This window comes from Artibeus jamaicensis, unplaced genomic scaffold (assembly GCF_021234435.1).
Source record: "Artibeus jamaicensis isolate MK-2021 breed Jamaican fruit bat unplaced genomic scaffold, CSHL_Jam_final contig_797, whole genome shotgun sequence".
NCBI classification, from domain to species: Eukaryota; Metazoa; Chordata; class Mammalia; order Chiroptera; family Phyllostomidae; genus Artibeus; species Artibeus jamaicensis.
Genome location: NW_026521977.1, coordinates 6,855,003 through 6,874,141, shown reverse-complemented (window position 1 = coordinate 6,874,141; position 19,139 = coordinate 6,855,003). Strand labels below are relative to the sequence as shown.

At 39.8% G+C, this 19,139-nt stretch overlaps 1 protein-coding gene across 20 annotated transcripts in view; it reads left to right on the top strand.

The window, feature by feature from the left end:
- The window catches only part of SOX6 (SRY-box transcription factor 6), a 625,241-nt gene that overhangs the window by 594,799 nt on the left and 11,303 nt on the right, over positions 1-19,139 (top strand). For 16 of the 20 annotated variants that reach the window (XR_008392936.1, XM_037150551.2, XM_053672994.1 and 13 more), the window contains 2 exons: positions 7,632-7,865; positions 10,419-10,635. Coding sequence is in view for 19 of the 20 variants with exons in the window: in XM_037150551.2 (XP_037006446.1) it covers positions 7,632-7,865; positions 10,419-10,635 (451 nt within the window). In the remaining variant the exon portion in view is untranslated. The remainder of the gene's footprint in view (positions 1-7,631; positions 7,866-10,418; positions 10,636-19,139) is intronic. The other 4 variants (XM_053672989.1, XM_053672990.1, XM_053673000.1 and 1 more) reach the window with 1 other exon arrangement.

Here is a 19,139-nt window from a genome sequence, read left to right as displayed (position 1 = left end):
AGTGCTTTATATGTCATATCTAAGAATGTTTTCTTATTCAAAGGTCACTAAAATATTCTTCTATGTAATCCTTGAGGAGTGTCATAGTTGTTACTTTCAGTTTTGCTACGATTCCTCTCCAGTTAAATGTTGAGTGTAGTATGTGATAAGAGATAGGGGCTCACCGTTTCCACATATTTACCCACCTTCTTTAGCACTATTTTTGAAAAGACTATCATTTTCCACTTTAATATGGTAAGTCTTTACTAGAAGTTGACCACATATGTGAGGGTTTAATTCTGAACTCTCTATTTTGTTTCACTGATCTGCTTGTTTATACTTTATTCTGGCTTTTAAAATGTCATACTTTTTTTACTATAAGTCTTGAAATAAGGTAGGTAGTTAGAATCCTTAAACTCCACTTGTTTGTCATGGCTGTTCTTAACCCCTTTATTTTTTACATAAATTTTAAAATCAACTTGTTAATTTATTAAAGAAGTCTTTTGAGAACTTCTGATGAAATTGAGTTGAATCTACAAATAAAAATGGAAAGAACTGACGTCTTAACAATATTAAGTCTCCTGAGCTCATGCTGCACTTCCTGCATTTACACAGGGCTTTGAGTCAACTCAAAATGTTGTATTGTGTTTAGCACATAGATCTTGCACAATTTTTTGGTTAAATGTATTCCTAAGTATTTCATTTTTTGATGCAATTATAAATAAACTTTAAAATATTTTTGAATTTTTTGATGTTAGTGTATAAAAATATAATTGATTTTTGTATTTCTATTGTATGCAGCAATATCAGTAAATTCACTTTAAAACTAGTACATATTTTTTAGATTACTTAGGCTTTTCTATATAAACAATTATATTATCTGTATCACCCAATTCAGGTAATTTTCATCCAATGCTTCAAATATTTTTAGGTATGATTCTTTCTCTTCTCTGTTTCTGCAACTTTAGTTACGTATATTTCGGGATACTTAATATTGTTCTACATATTGTTGAGTCTCTGTTTACTTTTTCAGCTTTTTTCCTTAATGTTTTGGGGACTATTTGATGTACTTTCAAGTTCAATGATCCTTTATCTGCACTCCAAACCTCTGTGAAGGCTATTCAGTGAATATTCATATCAAATATACTTTTCAGTTCTAGAATTTCCTTTTTTTTTCTTTTATTTTTATGCTGAGCTTTCCCCTTTCTATACATTCATTATGGCAATGTTTTCATTTATGTCCTTGAACATATTTATAATAGTTACTTTAAAGCTCTTGTCTACTCATTACACAGTCTGAGTCTTCTCATTTTCTCTTTCTGTTGACATTTTTTGTTCTATTTGTTCTATTCTATTACAGTTGTTCCAGTTTTCCCCTGTTGATCTCCCCTGTCCCCGCTGTCAGTCCCCACCCTGTTGTGTCCCTGGGTCATTCATACGTGTTCTTTAACTAGGCCCTTCCCCTTCTTTCCTCCCTTATCCCTCTCCTCCTACCCCCTCCCCTCTGGTCCCGGTCAGTGTTCCTTGTTTCCATGCCTCTGGTTCCATTTTGCTTATTTGTTCATTAGGTTCTGCTTATAGGTATTTGCCTTTTGATGCCTGGCTTATTTCATTAGCATAATACCCTCCAGTTCTATCCATGTTGTCTCGAGGGTAGGAGCTCCTTCTTTGTTTCTGCTGCGTAATATTTTATTGTGTAAATGTACCACAGTTTTTGATCCCTCATTTACTGATGGGCATGTAGGCTGTTTCAAGTACTTTGCTGTTATAAATAACGCTGCTATGAACATTGGGGTGTATAGCTTCTTTTCGATTGGTGTTTCAGGGTTTTTAGGGTACAATCCCAGCAGTGGAGTCACTGTGTTGACTTTTTGTTTGTTTGTTTGTTTCTGGGTCACATTTTCCTGGTTGTTTGAACAACTAGTAATTTTTTATTATGTATTGTACATTGTGAGTTATAAATTGTAGAAACTTTGGTTTCTATTATTTTCCTCTATTAAGAACATTAACTTTTGTGCTAGAAGATGGTTGAAGTACTTGCTGATCCTGCTGAATTTGTAGAATAGCTAGAATGCAAGCAGAAAGTTGGCCTTAATTGGATTTAATGTGTCAGAAGATGCTGTGAAGATACTAGGCTCACTGGGGAGTGTCTTCATGGAAAAGCTATGAGAACAGGGATCTCACTCAGCAACGTTTCTTTCCTTCTAGGATTGAATCCTCTCCAGTTTCTTCTTAATTATGGTAGATCTCAAGTGACTTCAAATGGCACTTTCATATTTTTCCAGTTTGTTATTTTTATCTGCTTGAGGGTTCATCTGATGTAAACTATACTACCATGACTAGAACTAGAGCCCAGAAGAGAATTTTTTTGTGCCAACATTTTGTATATATCACATAGTGGCTGACAGAATGTAAGTTTTAGTGGGTTTGTGAGGACATATTTATTCATTTTATTTTTTTCTATTCTTTATTATCAATTCACTAGTAATCACTGAGACTATTCACTAGTAATTCCCCGTTAAGTTTCCATTTTAACTTCTTCTAGGACATATTTGTTCATGTCACTACCATGCTTAATTACCTGAAAGAATTCTTGGCTTGGCATTCAAGGGTATTTAGGAACCTGGCCCCTACTTACTTTTCTAATTTCTTCTATTTTTTTCTGTTAAGTTCAAGCCAAAACCAGCTTCTGTTTATTCCCTAAAACCTATTACGCTTTTGCTGTAATGTTGTGCTTTTGTTCCTACTGACTCTCCAGCCTGGAACGCTTTCACACTCACACCTGCTGGTAAACTCTTCCTCTTCCTTTGAGTCCAGGCACCACTTCCTCTTTGAAGCCTTCCTCATAGTCATCTCCGTCCATTCCAATAACATTAAGAACTTCACTTCTGGCATAGTATTTTAAAATTACCTTTGTTAGTACTTATACTGTTCTGCGATTTTCTCTATGTGCCTCTTTCCCTCACTGGACCAAATTCCCTAAAAACAAGGCCTATGTGTTACTATTCTCTGTACAGTCGATCACAGTGCTGGGTATACCTAAAATGTCTCAGCAGTGCTTGCTGAATTAATGCATAGATAAATGATTACTAGGCACATTCTAGAATTAGCCAGTAATCTCTTTGGTGAGAATGTATACGAAAACACACACCAAACACTTCCTCATTCACTCACATAACTCTTGGAATTGACCCAGGAAGGGGGCCTCTCTAGAATTAGTTTAGGACCACTGCCATCGTCTGTGATGGTTAAACTGGACCCACCTGGAAAAACTCAACTTTCTTCCCTTTAAATCATTTAAAGCACAGATTCCTAAGAAGGTCTTTGCCTTTGCAATTTCTATTTTCTCCCCATGGTTTATCTGCCTTTATCCAACTGAAAGTTTGCCTTTACACAAACTGTGATCTGGGAGATGACAAATGAATTAATCAATCCAAGCCCCCTTGGTGAAGTTGGAGAGAGCAGGAGTTCTTGGAGCACAGGCGACCAGTGTGCCTAATGTGGTTCTGTTGACCTCCTGAGCTCTCAGCAACTGCCATTTAAGAATGCTTTTGTTGGTAATTAGACTCTCAGGTCCGCTGGAAGGCAGTTGTCTTCAGGTACATAGCTCTGGTTCTAGGCTTCCTCCAACTGCCTTCCATGAGAGGACATGTCGTGAACAGTGAACTCACAGTTGAATCCCCTGCTATTAAAAGTAAAAGAAGCTGCCTCATAGAATTGTGAGACATTCTCTAGGACAGCTCTGGATTCTGACACAGAGCATTGGCTATTTTAGGATAAAGTGGCTTTTAAAAAAGAAAAAAAAACTTGATGTTATTTTTGAAAATGAATGAAGCAGAACGAAGCCACACTTGATACGTAGATTTTAAAATTAATTAGAACAGCCATGGTTGGTGTGGCTCAGTGGACTGAGTGCCAGCCTGCAAACAAAAGGTTGTCAGTTTGATTCCCAGTCAGGGCAAATGCCTGGGTTTGGCCCAGGTCCCCAATAGGGGGTGCCCAAGAGGCAACCACACACTGATGTTTCTCCCCCTCTCTTTCTTCCTCTCTTCCCCTCTCTCTATAAATAAATAATAAGTACTTTAAGAAAATAAAGTTAATTAGGACAGAAAGTGGTTTTTAGGCTTCAAATATTCAGAATAATAACATACCTTCTGAAAACAATTTTACAGTATTCTATAGAATTTTTCTTATCTGTTTAAAAAGCCTTTCATAATATATAATCTCCATTCTTTAATTTCTTTTTTAAATATTATTATTTTTAAATTTTTATTTACTTAATATTTAGACAAAAGAGAAGGAAGAGAGAAAGGGAGGGAGAGAAACATCAATGTGTGGTTGCCTCTCGCACACCCCCCTCCGGGGACATATAGCCTGCAACCCAGGCATGTGCCCTGACAGGGAATTGAACCAGTGACTCTTTGGTTCATAGGCTTGTGCTCAATCAGTGAGGCATACCAGCTTGGGATTCATTTTTAAATTTCTTAATTTAAATACACAAAGCCAGTTATATGTATTTCTACTGTTGCAATAATAATTCCCTAACCATTTTGTTTCATAAAGCAAAACTTGGGAAAACTAAAGGACACTTTCTAAATATTCTTTTGATTTTGTGGCCTCAATACTGTCTGAAAATTCCGACTCTGATCTGATATCATGTCCAGCTTAAAAATGGTTCTAAGCTTTGGTCTCCCTGGGTAAGTCTCTTGTTTCCAAATGTTGGTTTGCTGACAGCACCTTCCTAGTTTTGCTTAGGATGTCCCTATTCTTTTCTCAACTAACTCTCCTTGGCAGAGAAAGGAGGCAAGGAAAAAGAGATGTGTGCACGAATGGCCTGGAACATTTTCTATTTTCCTTTTCTTAATTTGTATTTTTGTACCACATACTGTGCCTGAATCCTGCTATGCAGTGGGTTCAGAGTCAGCCTCAGGAAGACAGGATGCACCGTGAGAGAAAGAGGCCAGGTCATGGAGGGCAGTTGGTGGGGCAGAACCTGAACCCTCTCCCTTGGAAAAAGGGAAAGTTCAGTAGGAAGAGAGTGGAAAGGCTATGCTAAGACGGTGGGAGGGACTGAGAGGGAAAGAGGTGGGGCTATGTGGACACATCTGGGGGAATCAATTAGTACGGAATTGAATGTCTACTAAAACCAGAATCTAAAAATCTACCATGATCTCCGTTAGACTGTAGGAGATTAAAACATCTTATTTACAATGAAAATATATACTTTTCAATGAATACGTAAATGGAAACTGACTATTTGGCTTTGCTAGAGGTAGAGAGAAACTTAGAACAGTAAGAGCCAATCTCAAATGTTAATCACCTGTGGCACAGTAGCTAACTTGGAATAATATGGAAACAGTTTTGCATATGGCATTCTCCACAAGCCCGTCTTCTTTTATGTGTATGCATGCAAGTATATAAATTGCCGAGTCCATGTCAGCTGTAAAGTAATGGCACCAAGGGCATCATAAATTACCGTGGTGATCCTCAGGAGAAGACACTGTCATGTCTGAATGAGTGTTTCACTTCCAGAGTAATGTATGCCTTCATCTGGCCCCGCAGTCAGCATATTGCCCTGTGTTGATGGATATTGTCAGCTGGAAGCTACACTACATTTCACTGCACAATAAACATGGCTGTCAAACCCATATAAAGTGAAATCAATTTATCCTGTATGGTCAGTGCATTTTAAATGAAATTAATGTACTGTGGGTATGGTGGCAAAAAGGTAGCATATTAGTTATGCATCTCGGGGTCTGAGACTTTTCATGTGAGGCATAGTTCTGTCTGGTAGTCCTAAGAGAAGGCCTGTTTATAAAATAGGTTATTTTCTCACGGTCCTCGAAAAGTGGCCTCTCTGCTCCCCTTCGTGTTTAGAAAAGAATTAACAATGCTGTCCACTTCGGACCGTTTATCATCCTGTCTTTTGTTTGAAACAAATGATGCCCATATTTGCCAAATAATAGTGCACGTTAATGTTCTAATTTATTCCTAGCTCTGACACAAACAAATTTCTACATAATCAAGGTATCTGGAAATAGAATAGAAGGGCCAGAGATTGTTAGGGTCATATTGTTCCTGTATAATCACCCCACCGAGCTGAAAGGATTTACTTTTTCCAAAAGTAGTAGTGTTGGTTTTAATGTAGATTTTGCTTCTAAGCTTTTGGAAATAGGTTTTCTGCTTTCCGCCTTAGAAGCCCTGGCTTCTTGTCAGTCCAATGTTAGGTTTCTGGAGAGTCGTTCCCAATCTCAGGGAGACACGGGTGATTGCAACATTGGAAAGCGTACATCCATGTGTCATGCTGGTACGTCAAATCATGCAAGAGCTATGTTCACTCTTTCAGTGGATTTGTTCAATCATTCCTTAATGTAACATATCTTACTAATTGAAACTCTACCTGCCACGTGCTTTACTGCAACCTAAGAAAACAGCAGTGAATAAGAGCTGGTTCCTGCTGTATCCTCAACGAGCTTTCAATCCAGTGTGTCACTAGTCACCTTTTTGGAAACCAGAAAACAATATCAGGAATTTAGACATAGTTTTGTAGGGGCATGTTAAAGAACTACCTGTAAACAGCAGAAAGAGGTATCAGGACCCTTGAAACACATGCCTGATAGTCTACTACTTTGGCATATGAGTTGAAGACCAAACAATCTTTTACGTAAGTATTTATTTAGTGTCTGTTATGTAAGAATTCCTGGGGATGGAGGAAAAGTTAGAGATAGATAATCACATAAACAAGTAAGGACTTTGGAGCATATAGTGTAAGAGGAAGGAAGGACTGCAGCTTGGGGAACCCCGGTGCAAACGCTGTTGCTCCAGCCTTCCCATCAGTCTTACCTGCTCTCCCCCAATTCACAGGCTAATTCTTATTCATTCTCCAGGCTCAGCTTAGCCATGACCTCTCCTAGGCAGCACTAGCTGACTCTCCTGTCTTGTGCCTTCTTGGAATCCTGCTTACTTCAATATTGCAACCACTTACCCCACACATTGGGATCTTTGTCTTGTGGGGTCTGTCTCCCCTCTGAACTGTGAGCTATGCAGGGCCTGTTTTATTCACCTTCCTATCCCTAGCACCTGGCATAAAGCTTAACTCATAGTAATTGCTCAATTAATATGTTTATTGAATTAATTAATTCATGAAACACACCACCTTTGAATAGGCCTTGAAAGATAAGTGGGATTTAGCATGAAGAGGTAGGAGAAGGGGTTTCCTCTCAGGCATTGAGAAGGGCACTGGCCAAGGTGCAGTCCTGTGAAAGAGAGTTCTATTTGAGGGAAAGAGACAGTTTAGAGTGGCTGCAATTTTTGGCAAATAGGACTCTGCTCTTAAGGGGAGGAATGACAGCAGGATAGCTTCGCACAAAGTGATGCCAGTTACTGCTTCATTATCGCCTGCGTGGGTTGTTTTTTAAAATGTTCTAGGGGTATAAAAATGTGCAGCATTAATTCTGCCCAGTGTGTCTTTGAGGCCTGTGTCAGAAGGGCCTGTAGAACTGTCATCTGAAACTGTCTTCTGCTTCCAAGATGTCACTTAAAAAGAAGAGAAGGGCCTAAGGAAAGCAGCTGAGCCAGGCGGTAAGCTGTGCTACACGATCCAGATAATAATGCTTTGCACCCATCTTGTTCTTCCTGCCCTGACATTACAGGAAGTAAAGCAATGAATGGCTCTGCAGCTAAACTACAGCAGTATTATTGTTGGCCAACAGGAGGTGCCACTGTGGCTGAAGCACGAGTCTACAGGGATGCTCGCGGCCGGGCCAGCAGCGAGCCACACATCAAGCGACCAATGAATGCATTCATGGTTTGGGCGAAGGATGAGAGGAGGAAAATCCTTCAGGCCTTCCCCGATATGCATAACTCCAACATTAGCAAAATTTTAGGTGAGTGTAGCCGCTGAGGCTGATCTCTTACCCCATGAGTGTCCCAGGAGTGAAAATCAAGAGCAAATTTAACAGCTAAGGGTGACTGTGATCTGCAGAAGTTAGATACAGCCCTTCAAGCTGCCACAAGGGACTTTGTCATCACTGCTACATCCGCTACCCCAGAGTGTGCCACTCGGGTTTGGGAATCATTACACCCACAAGGTGCCAGGGCAGGACTGACTAAAAATTTCTTGTAGGGACAAAACTATTTACAGTGCGCATTAATACTCTGAATTTGGCCAATCTGGGAGGTCACTGCCACACAGCGATCCTGGAGACAAGCGCGATCTCCTTTTCTTATTCAGTCTCTTTAACTCATAAGCTGCTGTGAAACCGCAGAAACACAGAGCCCACAGTGTTCTGCTTCAGTATCCTCGCTGTCCCGTGTCCCTCTGAAAGGGCTCGTCGAGGACTTAGAGGTGAGCCTCTAACTAGTGTCAGGTTCCTGGAGTGTAGAACAGTGCCTCCAATGATAACTTCAAAACTCGTAAAATAAAACTGCATTTACTTTAATAAGAAGTGACTAGTTCAGATTTCCTAGCAGCAGGTTGAGCGCATTAGACCACAGGGCAGAGGCCCATTTCTCGGTGAATTGCCAGAGCGATTCTCCCGATTCTCAGGATTAAACTCAAGCCTTGTTCTATTAGTGCAAAGCTTGCCTAGTGCAGATGATACAGTTTGGAATTATTGCGCTCAACATATTGAACATATTTTATTCAACATGCAGCATTACGGTCAACATGTTTCCTCTTTAAAAAGAAAAAACACAGAAGGCACTGTTCTGTTTAAGCTGTCACGATGTGACAGAATCTCAAAGGGAGCCGTTAAAGAAGCTGAAAAACATTAGAGACTTAAACTGTGGTTTTCACTTTTTAAATGTTTTGTTCAAAAGCAATAAATATTTAACCTGAGCAAGTATCAGTGATCTGGACATACACAAATACACATGTTTGTCACTGTATAAATAATTTAACTTGATTCCGAGACATTTTCAGGCAGTGACCTCTAAGAAAATTTAAAACATACATAGATGAAATAGTGGTGAAATGTTAAAATACAAATTCCCCCTTTTTTTCCATTTTGACTTTTGAATTTCACGATGGATAGTAAATGTCATTACAATTAAGTTTATTTTTAGAGTCTTGGAGAGATATGCATAGGGGTATTATTCCTTTAATTTAAATACCTTTCAAACCAAAATGTTCCCAATGTATATATTAAATTTTTTTCTAATTAATAGACATTCAAAAGAAAACCAGTGTTTCTCTGGTCTTAAAGCTTGATATCTGACTTTAACTTTTTTTTTTCCATTTTAGTAGCAGTATGAGTAAGCTCCCATCTGGGCACAGAACTTCTCTGTTCCCATTTTGGCAGCTGCGGGGAATTTATATTATTGGTGTGCATTCTGTGAAAAAATTATTAAGAATATAGTAAGTGTATTCATTAAAATGTAAACTTCCAAGCACAAGAGCACCAAGAGTCCTCTGTTAGCTGGGGCTGGAAGCTGCTGGAAGCCTGTAGAACACTGAGCGGCCTATCTGCATCGCCATTCCGTACAACTTTTGCACAATCAGGAGCGAACAGGGATGGATGTGCTATTAGCGCAGACCAGGATGTTGCTGGCTATGAAGAATATTTGTACAACTTTTCCATTTGTTTATGTATGAAAAATCTCCACCGAAGAATAGCTAACGTCCAGTCAGCACAGCTGTTACCGCTTTATTCACCAGCGAGACACAAAAATGCAATTTGATACATGTAAAAAAACACATCCCTTCTCTGTCAAGTGTTTAGATAATTCTTTATAAACAATATTAGAGGAGTGAATACTTTTCCTTCTTCCTGTATAAACCATATTAAAAATTTTTGTACTTTTATTGGTATAGCTTTGAATGAACGTTTATAGTACTTGAAAATGGTATATATAATTCCAACTGTACCTTCCGGTTCTAAAACGATAACTTCTTAAGTACAGTTTAGGCTTTTTAATCACCCTCGGCCAGGGGAGGCAGTGTGCACAGTGGGATTTCTTCATACATGGAAGGGTATCACATCTGCTGACATCTTATCAAAGGATAGCTTTGCTAAAGATACTTGTAATGAGAGAAAGGTTTGAATTTCTGGACCAAGAAAGCTTTTCCCAAGACTCCTGTCCCACTGAAAGTATGCTTGTGAAGGTTAGGCTCTTAACCCTCTTCAGAGGGTTAGGCAGATGGGGGTGGGGGGAGACTTTGCTGCTAGAGAGGATCTTTAAGCAATAAAGACATGTTTTAAAACAATACACTGACTGTAACACCAGACTTTAAATTATTGAGAGAAATAAAGGCATCACATGCAAAATCAGTCTTTGTTCTGTAGCCTAAAAGACTAGTTCTGAGGCTCAGTGGTATGTGGTGATAGGAGCCATTCAGAGCCCAGGTGAGTGGAGCAGTGGAGGTAAACCAAGCTGTTTGCCAAGAATATGTTTGTCGCCTTCCCCACTTGGGGACTGAAGGCTATTTTTATGTCTAGGGTCTCGCTGGAAATCCATGTCCAACCAAGAGAAGCAACCTTATTATGAAGAGCAGGCCCGGCTAAGCAAAATCCACTTAGAGAAGTACCCGAACTATAAATACAAACCTCGACCGAAACGCACGTGCATTGTTGATGGCAAAAAGCTCCGGATCGGGGAGTATAAACAACTGATGAGGTCTCGGAGACAGGAGATGAGGCAGTTCTTTACCGTGGGGTAAGTGCTCCTGAATTGGGCCGCCTGGGCCTTCCCTCCCCAGGAGGTAACCTCAGGATGGCTATGGACAGCTGGTTGGGGAAGGAGATTGGGGAAGGGAGGAGGAGGTCCTCTTCTAAGGGCCGCAGGCACACAGCCTTGCAGCTCGGCTCCTGCTGGAATCCAAACCCGCGGCAGGTCGCTCCCAGTGGATCACCCCTGTCCTTGTCGCCCAGACTAATCTGAGATGTTCAGTGCCCACACACAGTTTCTGGTAGTTTATTTAAACAGACACACAAGGAAGAAAAAATAAAAACCAAACTTAAGAAATCCCCAGAAGCTTTCCAACTTCTCTGGGTGGTGCTTCTGACTCTAATCACAATAGTCTGCTTTTGTTGTGGGATCTACCACAAGATAATTGGCCTTGACATTGGTTAGAGGACCTCATTTTTGGCATGAGATCCAGAACTCCTGTTGCAGTAAATTATTCTGTGGTGGAAACAGTAACAATGTGGATTTTCTTGCTTAAATCAAAAACTAGACATGTTTTTGATATCTTCAAGTCTGATTTCATGTCATTTTGTTTAAAAATTAGGTAATAGATTTCTGGTATAAATTTCAACTTGGCTGACTGGCTGTCTGCATTCAAGAGAGGCCCCTTGAAACCACAGTAGTCAGGATAAGTGGGGACGCAGTTGCCTGGAGGTTCCAGCACACCCAGACCTAGAAGCTCGGGAGGGGGTGGGGAGTGTGGGGCAGGGCCGTCCTGGAGGGACCTGCCTGAGGCAGCGGGGATCAGACTGGGAAGACACTTGGGAAGGAGCTTGAGAGAGAAAAGTAGATAAATAACAAGGAGGCTGTATTCGCTGTTAACTGGGCAGAGAATTGTGGAGCTGCGCTCTGCCAGGGTAATAAGAAGAAAAGACATCCGTATCTTAAAGGAGAAGTAAAGAGCTAGTTAGTGTTAATGACACTCAAAAAATAACCTCATGGAACAAAAAGTTGGCTTCCGAGTCATGTATTTAAAAGCATAAACTTAATTTGGAATAGTAAATAGTCAGAATAAAAACAAACAAAAAAGCCAGCGAAGGCAGTCTGGGGCGTGGGTCTAGGACTTCACACACTGGCATGTGCTGGGAGTTCGTGGGCCTCGAAGCCCAAGAGGTTCAGGCCCTGACTGACTATGCCACCTGCTCAGGCCATGATTTAGCTTCTCTAAGCTTCTGTGTTCTCAGGGATAAATGAAGCAAATAATAATACCTATCACATAGGATTGTTGAGAGGTTCAATGAGGCAGTGCTTGTAAAGTGCTTGATAGAGTGCTTACTTAGTACAAAATCAGTAAAGGCAAATTCCTGTCATAGTTTCTATTAAGTATGGATTTACTATCTTAGAAAAACTTTATATGATAGTACACTAGATAATCAGTGGATTTCTTTCCACTGTAGCAGAACCATTTCAAGGTAAAGAGAGGCTTAAACCAGTTTATAAGGATCCCAATCTAGTGTTTTTGAGGATGTGAGTATTTTCCAATCTAGTGACAGATGAAGACTCACCAAAATAGGATTATTAGATTCCCCTGTAATATCATTGTTTGCATTTTTAAAATAATGCTTTTAACACCAGAAGTATAATGCAGTGTAATTGACCTATTCACATGCTAATTGGAGGATTTATGAAAAATACCAATTCATGGTGCACTGTAGGAAGTATAGTCCTATGAAACAAAATACAAATTTAAGACTATGTGATAAATGTCTTCTTTTAATCCTGACTGTGTATGTCTGAGACTGTATGTAGTCTCCTTTGAACAGAGAATCCAAAGTTTAAATTTGAGGTGCTTTGTGATTCCCACCCTTCTCTTAATCATGCCCCGGGAATCTAGTGAGACATAATGGGTCTCTTCCGCCATAGTCTGGGAAGCTATCAAAGGTACCAGTTTATTCCTGTTACTTACTTGAAAATCTGAGATGCAGTAATTCTATTTGATATAGTTCCCTTTACCAAAGGATAGGTTGAAACAGCTCTGGATCAAAATATCTCAGCATACAACATTGCTTATAAAATAAAAAAGTAAAACATTCTCAGTAGCATGTAGCATTTATTGAGTGTCAGCTGTATATTGTATCTGTGTTTTAGATATACAAACCCCATAATCCTCTAAATAAGATAAAGAAATGGAGGCTGCTGAAAGGTGAAAGAGAACAAAGGTTTAAATCCGGGTCTCCTCCTCCTTCCTGCCACACGACTGAGGACTTGTCCTAAACTGAGTGGGCCTCCAAATAAGAAGCCTCGGAGCCCTGTTTTGGCACAGTCATGAGTATAGCCATGCTATTTGAGGAAGAGCTTCTGGAAGCTGGACAAACTAGATCTTTGTGGTATATAGCGACATAAAAGGAGTTTAAAATTTGGAGAGTAAAGATCCTAATTTGGATGGTGGAAGGGGCTCTTTACAGAAGGATCACATTAGGCCAGGGAATGGGGCTGTGGGTGTGCAGGCAATGACCAGTGGGTGTCTTATTCGTTAATCCTCAAGGCTGAGTATTTTCTCCTGCCCAGCTTGGTAATACTTGCTACACAAAGCCAGGTATTATTTCCACTTTAAGGATTGTGCTCTCTTTTACGTAGTTGTATTTAGTAGATTAGTAACTCCCTGGGGTTCCTCTTTGGAAATTGATCTTCAATAGATGTGAAGTTGTTACAAGAGGGAAAAACAAGTAAGAAATTCAAACATGGCTATTGACTTCTTGAGAGAATGAAGGTAAGATCAATATTTATAGCTGATGTTTGAAAAGACATGCATAACTTTCAAGCCAATAAAATTTTGCTCAGCATTGTCATGCATTTTACTGATGATACAACTGAAAGTTCAATGAGTTAAAATTTTTACTCAGCTATTATGAAATGAATTTATCAATTATATGAAATGGAGTTCAGTTTTTACCTTGGATTTAACCCTTTTGATTGACAGGTTAAGTATCAGAATTTTGGAATAATTCTGATAAGACTATTATTGATGTTGAAGTGGTGTTCATTGGGATGCATATAGCTCCAATGTTGTCTTTTCCCGAAGAACTGTGGCCAGATGTACTTCCCTTTATTTAAAGCTCATTCAATAATTTACGGTGAACTAATAGAGGATTATGCAGATATTATAAGATATTACATTTGGGGCTAATCTTTGAATAATAATGATAAATTATTGACTATCATATGCTATATACTATGCTCAGTGAATTAGACAGACTATTACAAATACAACACATTTACTAAATCCTCACAATGGGGTTAAAAAACACAATGTTCAGAGATGTTAAATAATTTGTCCAAGGCCACACAGCTAGTGCTTTGCAGAACTGAGATTTAGAACAGGATTATGTGAATGTGAAACATATGTCCTTCCCACCATTACACATGCCTCTCAATCAGAGCCTACAAATTGCTTAGAGGTTATATGGTATAGTGGTTAAGAACATCAATTCTGGAGCCAGACTGTTCCAGCTCAAATATTAGATCTGCTTCTTCCTGGTTCCAGGAACTAATGCATAGCCATCTGTGTGCCTCCAAACTCTCCACATGGCCTTAGGAAGCTTATTTAAATTCTCCGTATCTCAGTTCCCTCATGTATAGAATGGAGATGACAATTTTAGCTACAACTCTGGACCCTTCTGAAGACTGAATAGCTATTACTATATCTAAAGTACTTGGAACAGTCTCTGGCAGATTGGAAGCCCCAAATTAGAGTAAACGTTATTATTCTAGAAAAATAATGCCATGTGCCAAGTATGTATTTCATGTTATAAAGAATTATAGTTTATTACCTTATGCTGTAAGTGATTTGAACATTTTCTCTTTTGATCTTTCTTCTAAAAAGGTCTAATCAGACCTTTAAGATACTTATAAATATAATTGATTAGCATAGACTGGCTGTATTTATTTTCAGTACTGGCCTTCTGTAAAGAAAGCTGGATTAGAATCTCTGGAAGGAAGGTAAAAAGCTTGCTCCTGTTTCCATTCCTTACTGTGGTATCAACTACAGACAGGTATAGTGATAGGGTTATCTTTCAATGAAGCAAACTTTGCTGCCTTTGTTTATAGATGCTGCAAAGGTCTGAAGGGTCAGCAAACAAGAGAGCTTTGCCAAAAGTAAAAATGAATTTCCTTTGCAATCAGCCAAGCTAGACTATACTCTCGAGATATTCTTGTGATTTGGAACCATGCAACTTTGCTGGACACAGTCAAGGCTGGTTCAGCCGAGGGTTAGCTTGTACTCATTGCTTGGGCTAGATTGGAGGGTTTTTAGCCATCTCTGCTCATGGAAGTTGCACATGTATACTTTTACAAACATCTGCAACTTTGTTTTTGATGTGCACATTCATTATTCGTAAAGCCCAATACTTACCAGCTATTCCTGTTTGTGAAATCAGCAGTGTTTGAATTTTAACTTTGCAATTGATCTGTAAAGGAAGGAAAAATGCTTTTTAGGAAAGTAGTTTCCAATAGACAAAGCTTGAGCATGATGGCTAGATCTTTCCATTTTGCTAATTGATTAGGCAGTCAATTGGTAGGGGCTTGTTTGAAACCATTGCTGTGCCAAGCACTGTACTAAATTGATATAGTACATGAGGCATTAATGCTGTACACAGGGAGCTTTCAGAGAATTCTATAGTTAGAGAAGCCAGGCACATACATGAATAAATCAGCAAATAATAGTTTGATGCAGACACACAGATGCATTACATAGTGTTGCACATAGTGTATAATAAAGTACACATTTTGATTTTATAGAAAGAGCAAGTAAAGCTCAGAGGAGGAGAGATCACTATGCCTTACGTCCGGCCAAGGTCATTCTAGAGGAAGGAGACCTGAGGTTCGGTTCTGCCAGGCTGAAAGTGGGGATAGAGAACCCTGTTTTAGTGTGAAGGAGAATGTGAACACATGGGGGCAGGGACATGGAAATGTTCAATAATAAAGAAGAAAGCTAGGAATTCCCCTGGCGGTGAAGGAAAGATAGATAGGATGGAGAAATATTTTGGAAACCCTTGGAAGATAGGCATCTCCAGCTATTCATTAGCTATGCTCACTGAATTTTTTAGTCTCTTTTTATACTGATAATGACAATGAGCTGGGAAGAACACTGAGACAGTTAGCTTATGATTTTGCATCCATAGACTCTGATAACCTAGAAAGGATGTCAGGAGTCGCATGGTTCAAGCAGCCAGCCACTGCAGGAACCCTCTGTAAGTTGTGCCCGGGCTCTTCACCACTTACCAAGGGAGCTGATCTCTTTGCGAAATGTCTTCTGATGCTAGAAAGTTCTTTTCTCCTAACTGAGCCTAAATATGCCTTTTTGCTACTTTGTAGGTTGGTTTTAATCCCTTTCGTTGGTCTCTTCTGGAACAAATCTCTTCCTTATTTATAAACACAACCATTCAAGCATCTAAAGATGGTATATTCACATCTCTTCTTTACCACCTTCTCTGCCATATATGTAGTCTCGTTACTTGTTTTCTTTTCTGTGAAAGGTTAGCCAGCTTTTTTCATTTGTTTTTCCTCTCACTCACTAGTTCATTCACTCATTCATTCATTCAGTAAGTCAGTCATTCCATGTATTCAACAGATTTTTATTGGGTGTTCCTGTATTCCTGGCTTTATCTAAGATCTGGAGCTATGTTAGTGAAAAATTCCCATCCTTGTGAAGCTTTTATTTTAGTGGGAGAAGTCAGGCAATCAACAAGTGAATAAATAAATATTCAATAGTAATTATAACAAGGTAAAGTAGGAAAGGGGGTAGAGAGTTTCAGAGGATGGAATGTAATTTTAATTAATTAATTTATTTATTTATTTAAATATATTTTATTGATTATGCTATTACAGTTGTCCCATTTTCCCCCTTCACTCCCCTCCACCTTGCACACCTGCTCCCACCCACATTCCCCCCTTCAGCTCACGTCCATGGTTCGTACATATAAGTTCTTTCACTTCTACATTTCCTATACTATTCTTAACTTCCCCCTGTCTATTTTCTACCCACCATTTATGCTACTTATTCTCTGTACCTTTTCCCCCTCTCTCCTCCTCCCACTCCCTGGTGATAACCCTCCATGTGATCTCCATTTCTGTGTTTCTGTTCCTATTCTAGTTGTTTGCTTAGTTTGCTTTTGTTTTTGCTTTAGGTGTGGTTGTTAATGATTGTGAGTTTGCTGTCATCTTACTGTTCATATTTTTTATCTTCTTTTTCTTAGATAAGTCCCTTTAACATTTCACATAATAAGGGCTTGGTGATGATGAACTCCTTAAACTTGACCTTATCTGGGAAGCACTTTATCTGCCCTTCCATTCTAAATGAAAGCTTTGCTGGATAGAGCAATCTTGGATGTAGGTCCTTGCCTTTCATGACTTGGAATACTTCTTTCCAGCCCCTTCTTGCCTGTAAGGTCTCTTTTGAGAAATCAGCTGACAGTCTGACGGGAACTCCTTTGTAGGTAACTGTCTCTTTTCTCTTGCTGCTTCTAAGATTCTCATCTCAATTTTAACCAAGTAATTACATTACTTGAATAATATAATTATGATGTGCCTTGATGTGTTCCTCCTTGGGTCCACCTTCTTTGGGACTCTCGGAGCTTCCTGGAAGTCTATTTCCTTTGCCAGATTGGGGAAGTCCTCCTTCATTATTTGTTCAAATAACTTTACCACTTGCTCCTCTTCCTCTTCTCCTTCTGGTACCCCTATTATTCAGATGTTGGAACATTTAAAAATGTCCTAGAGGTTCCTAAGCCTCTCTTTACTGTTTTGAATTCTTGTTTCTTCATTCTTTTTTTTTTTTCTTTTGATGTTTCTTTCCTCCTTCTGGTCCACACCATTGATTTGAGTCCCGGTTTCTTTCTCATCACTATTGGTTCCCTGTACATTTTCCTTTATTTCACTTAGCATAGCCTTCATTTTTTCATCTAATTTGTGACCAAATTCAACCAATTTCATGAGCATCCTGATGACCAGTGTTTTGAACTGTGCATCTGATAGGTTGGCTATCTCTTCATCGCTTAATTGTATTTTTTTCTGTAGCTTTGATCTCTTCTTTCATTTGGGCCATTTTTTTGTCTTGATGAGCCTGTTATGTATGAGGGGCAGAGCCTTAGGTGTTCACTTGGGCAGGGCAACCACATTGCTGTGTTGTGACACTGTTTGTGGGGCAGGGTTTCGAGAGGGAACAACAGTGCTTGCTCCACTTTCTGCTGGATTTTAGTCACTTCCCCCACTTTCCCCAAGCAAACTGGGCCCTTCTGGTGCTGATTCCCAAGTGGGTGGGCTTGTGTACATTCTAGGACCCTGTGGGTCTCTCCAATGAACTCTCCTGTGAGGCTGAGAATTTCTCCTGGCACCTCAACCCCCACAGGTGTTTTCAGTCAGTGGTTTGAGGCTTTATTTCCCTGCATTTGGGCCCCAGGTTGTGCAGTCTGTCCCACTCCCCAGTTGTTTCTCCTGGTTTATCTGCACACGAATATGGGACCGCCCAGTCCTCAATCCTCTACCTCACTGGGTCTGCCAGCCGCTGCCTTGCCAGCCAGCTGTAGCTACGCATGGCCCAATCCGCAATCCACCACCTCACTGGGTCCACCAGCTGCCACTTTGCCAAGACCCCTCTCCACCAACCACCTCCTCCACCTCTCTTGCCAGTCTGGATGAATGTTTCTGCTTTAATTGGTTGTTGGTTGTTGGACTTCCATACAGTCAATTTTCTGTCAGTTTTGGTTGGCTTTTGTTTTTAAATTGTTGTCCTCTTCTTGGTTGTGCAAGGAGGCACAGTGTGTCTACCTAAGCCTTCACTTAGGCCAGAAATGGAGTGTAATTTTAGAAACAGCAGCTATAGAAAACCTCACTGAGCAGATAAAACTTAAACAAAGACTGAGGAGGTTGAGGGAGCAAGCCATGCAGTTATCTGAGAGAAGAACTGGGCAGAAAGAACAGCAATTGTCAAGGTCTTGAGGAAAGGTTGGGATTGGCTTATTTACAAATTATGAAGCCAGAGTGATAGGACCAGAATGAGGAGGTGAGAAGAGTGTATCTGTTACTCTTCAGAGGTCAGAGGGGCCCAAACTGTGAAAGGACTTTTTGCCCATTGTGAAGATACTTAATTTGACTCTAAGTGAGATGGAAAGGCACTGAAGGGTTATACAATGCAGGAGAACTGTGATCTGACTCAGCTTTCAAAATGATCACTCCACCTCCTGTGTTTGAAGACACAGTAGTATTATGTCTGAAGGGGCCATGGCCTAAAATGGCCAGGTTGTTACAACAAACCAGATTAGACTTGATGGTGGCTTGGACCAGGTTTGTAGGGGTTGGAGGTGGCAAGAAGCAGAGAGAATCTGGATATTTTACTGAGAATGGACCAGTAGGATTTGCTGATGAGTTGGATATAAGGTTTGAGAGAAATATACCAAAGATTGTCCCAAGCAAACAAAAGACTGAAGTAATCATTCACCAAAATCACAGAGGCCATTAAAGGAGCAGATATATAGGAG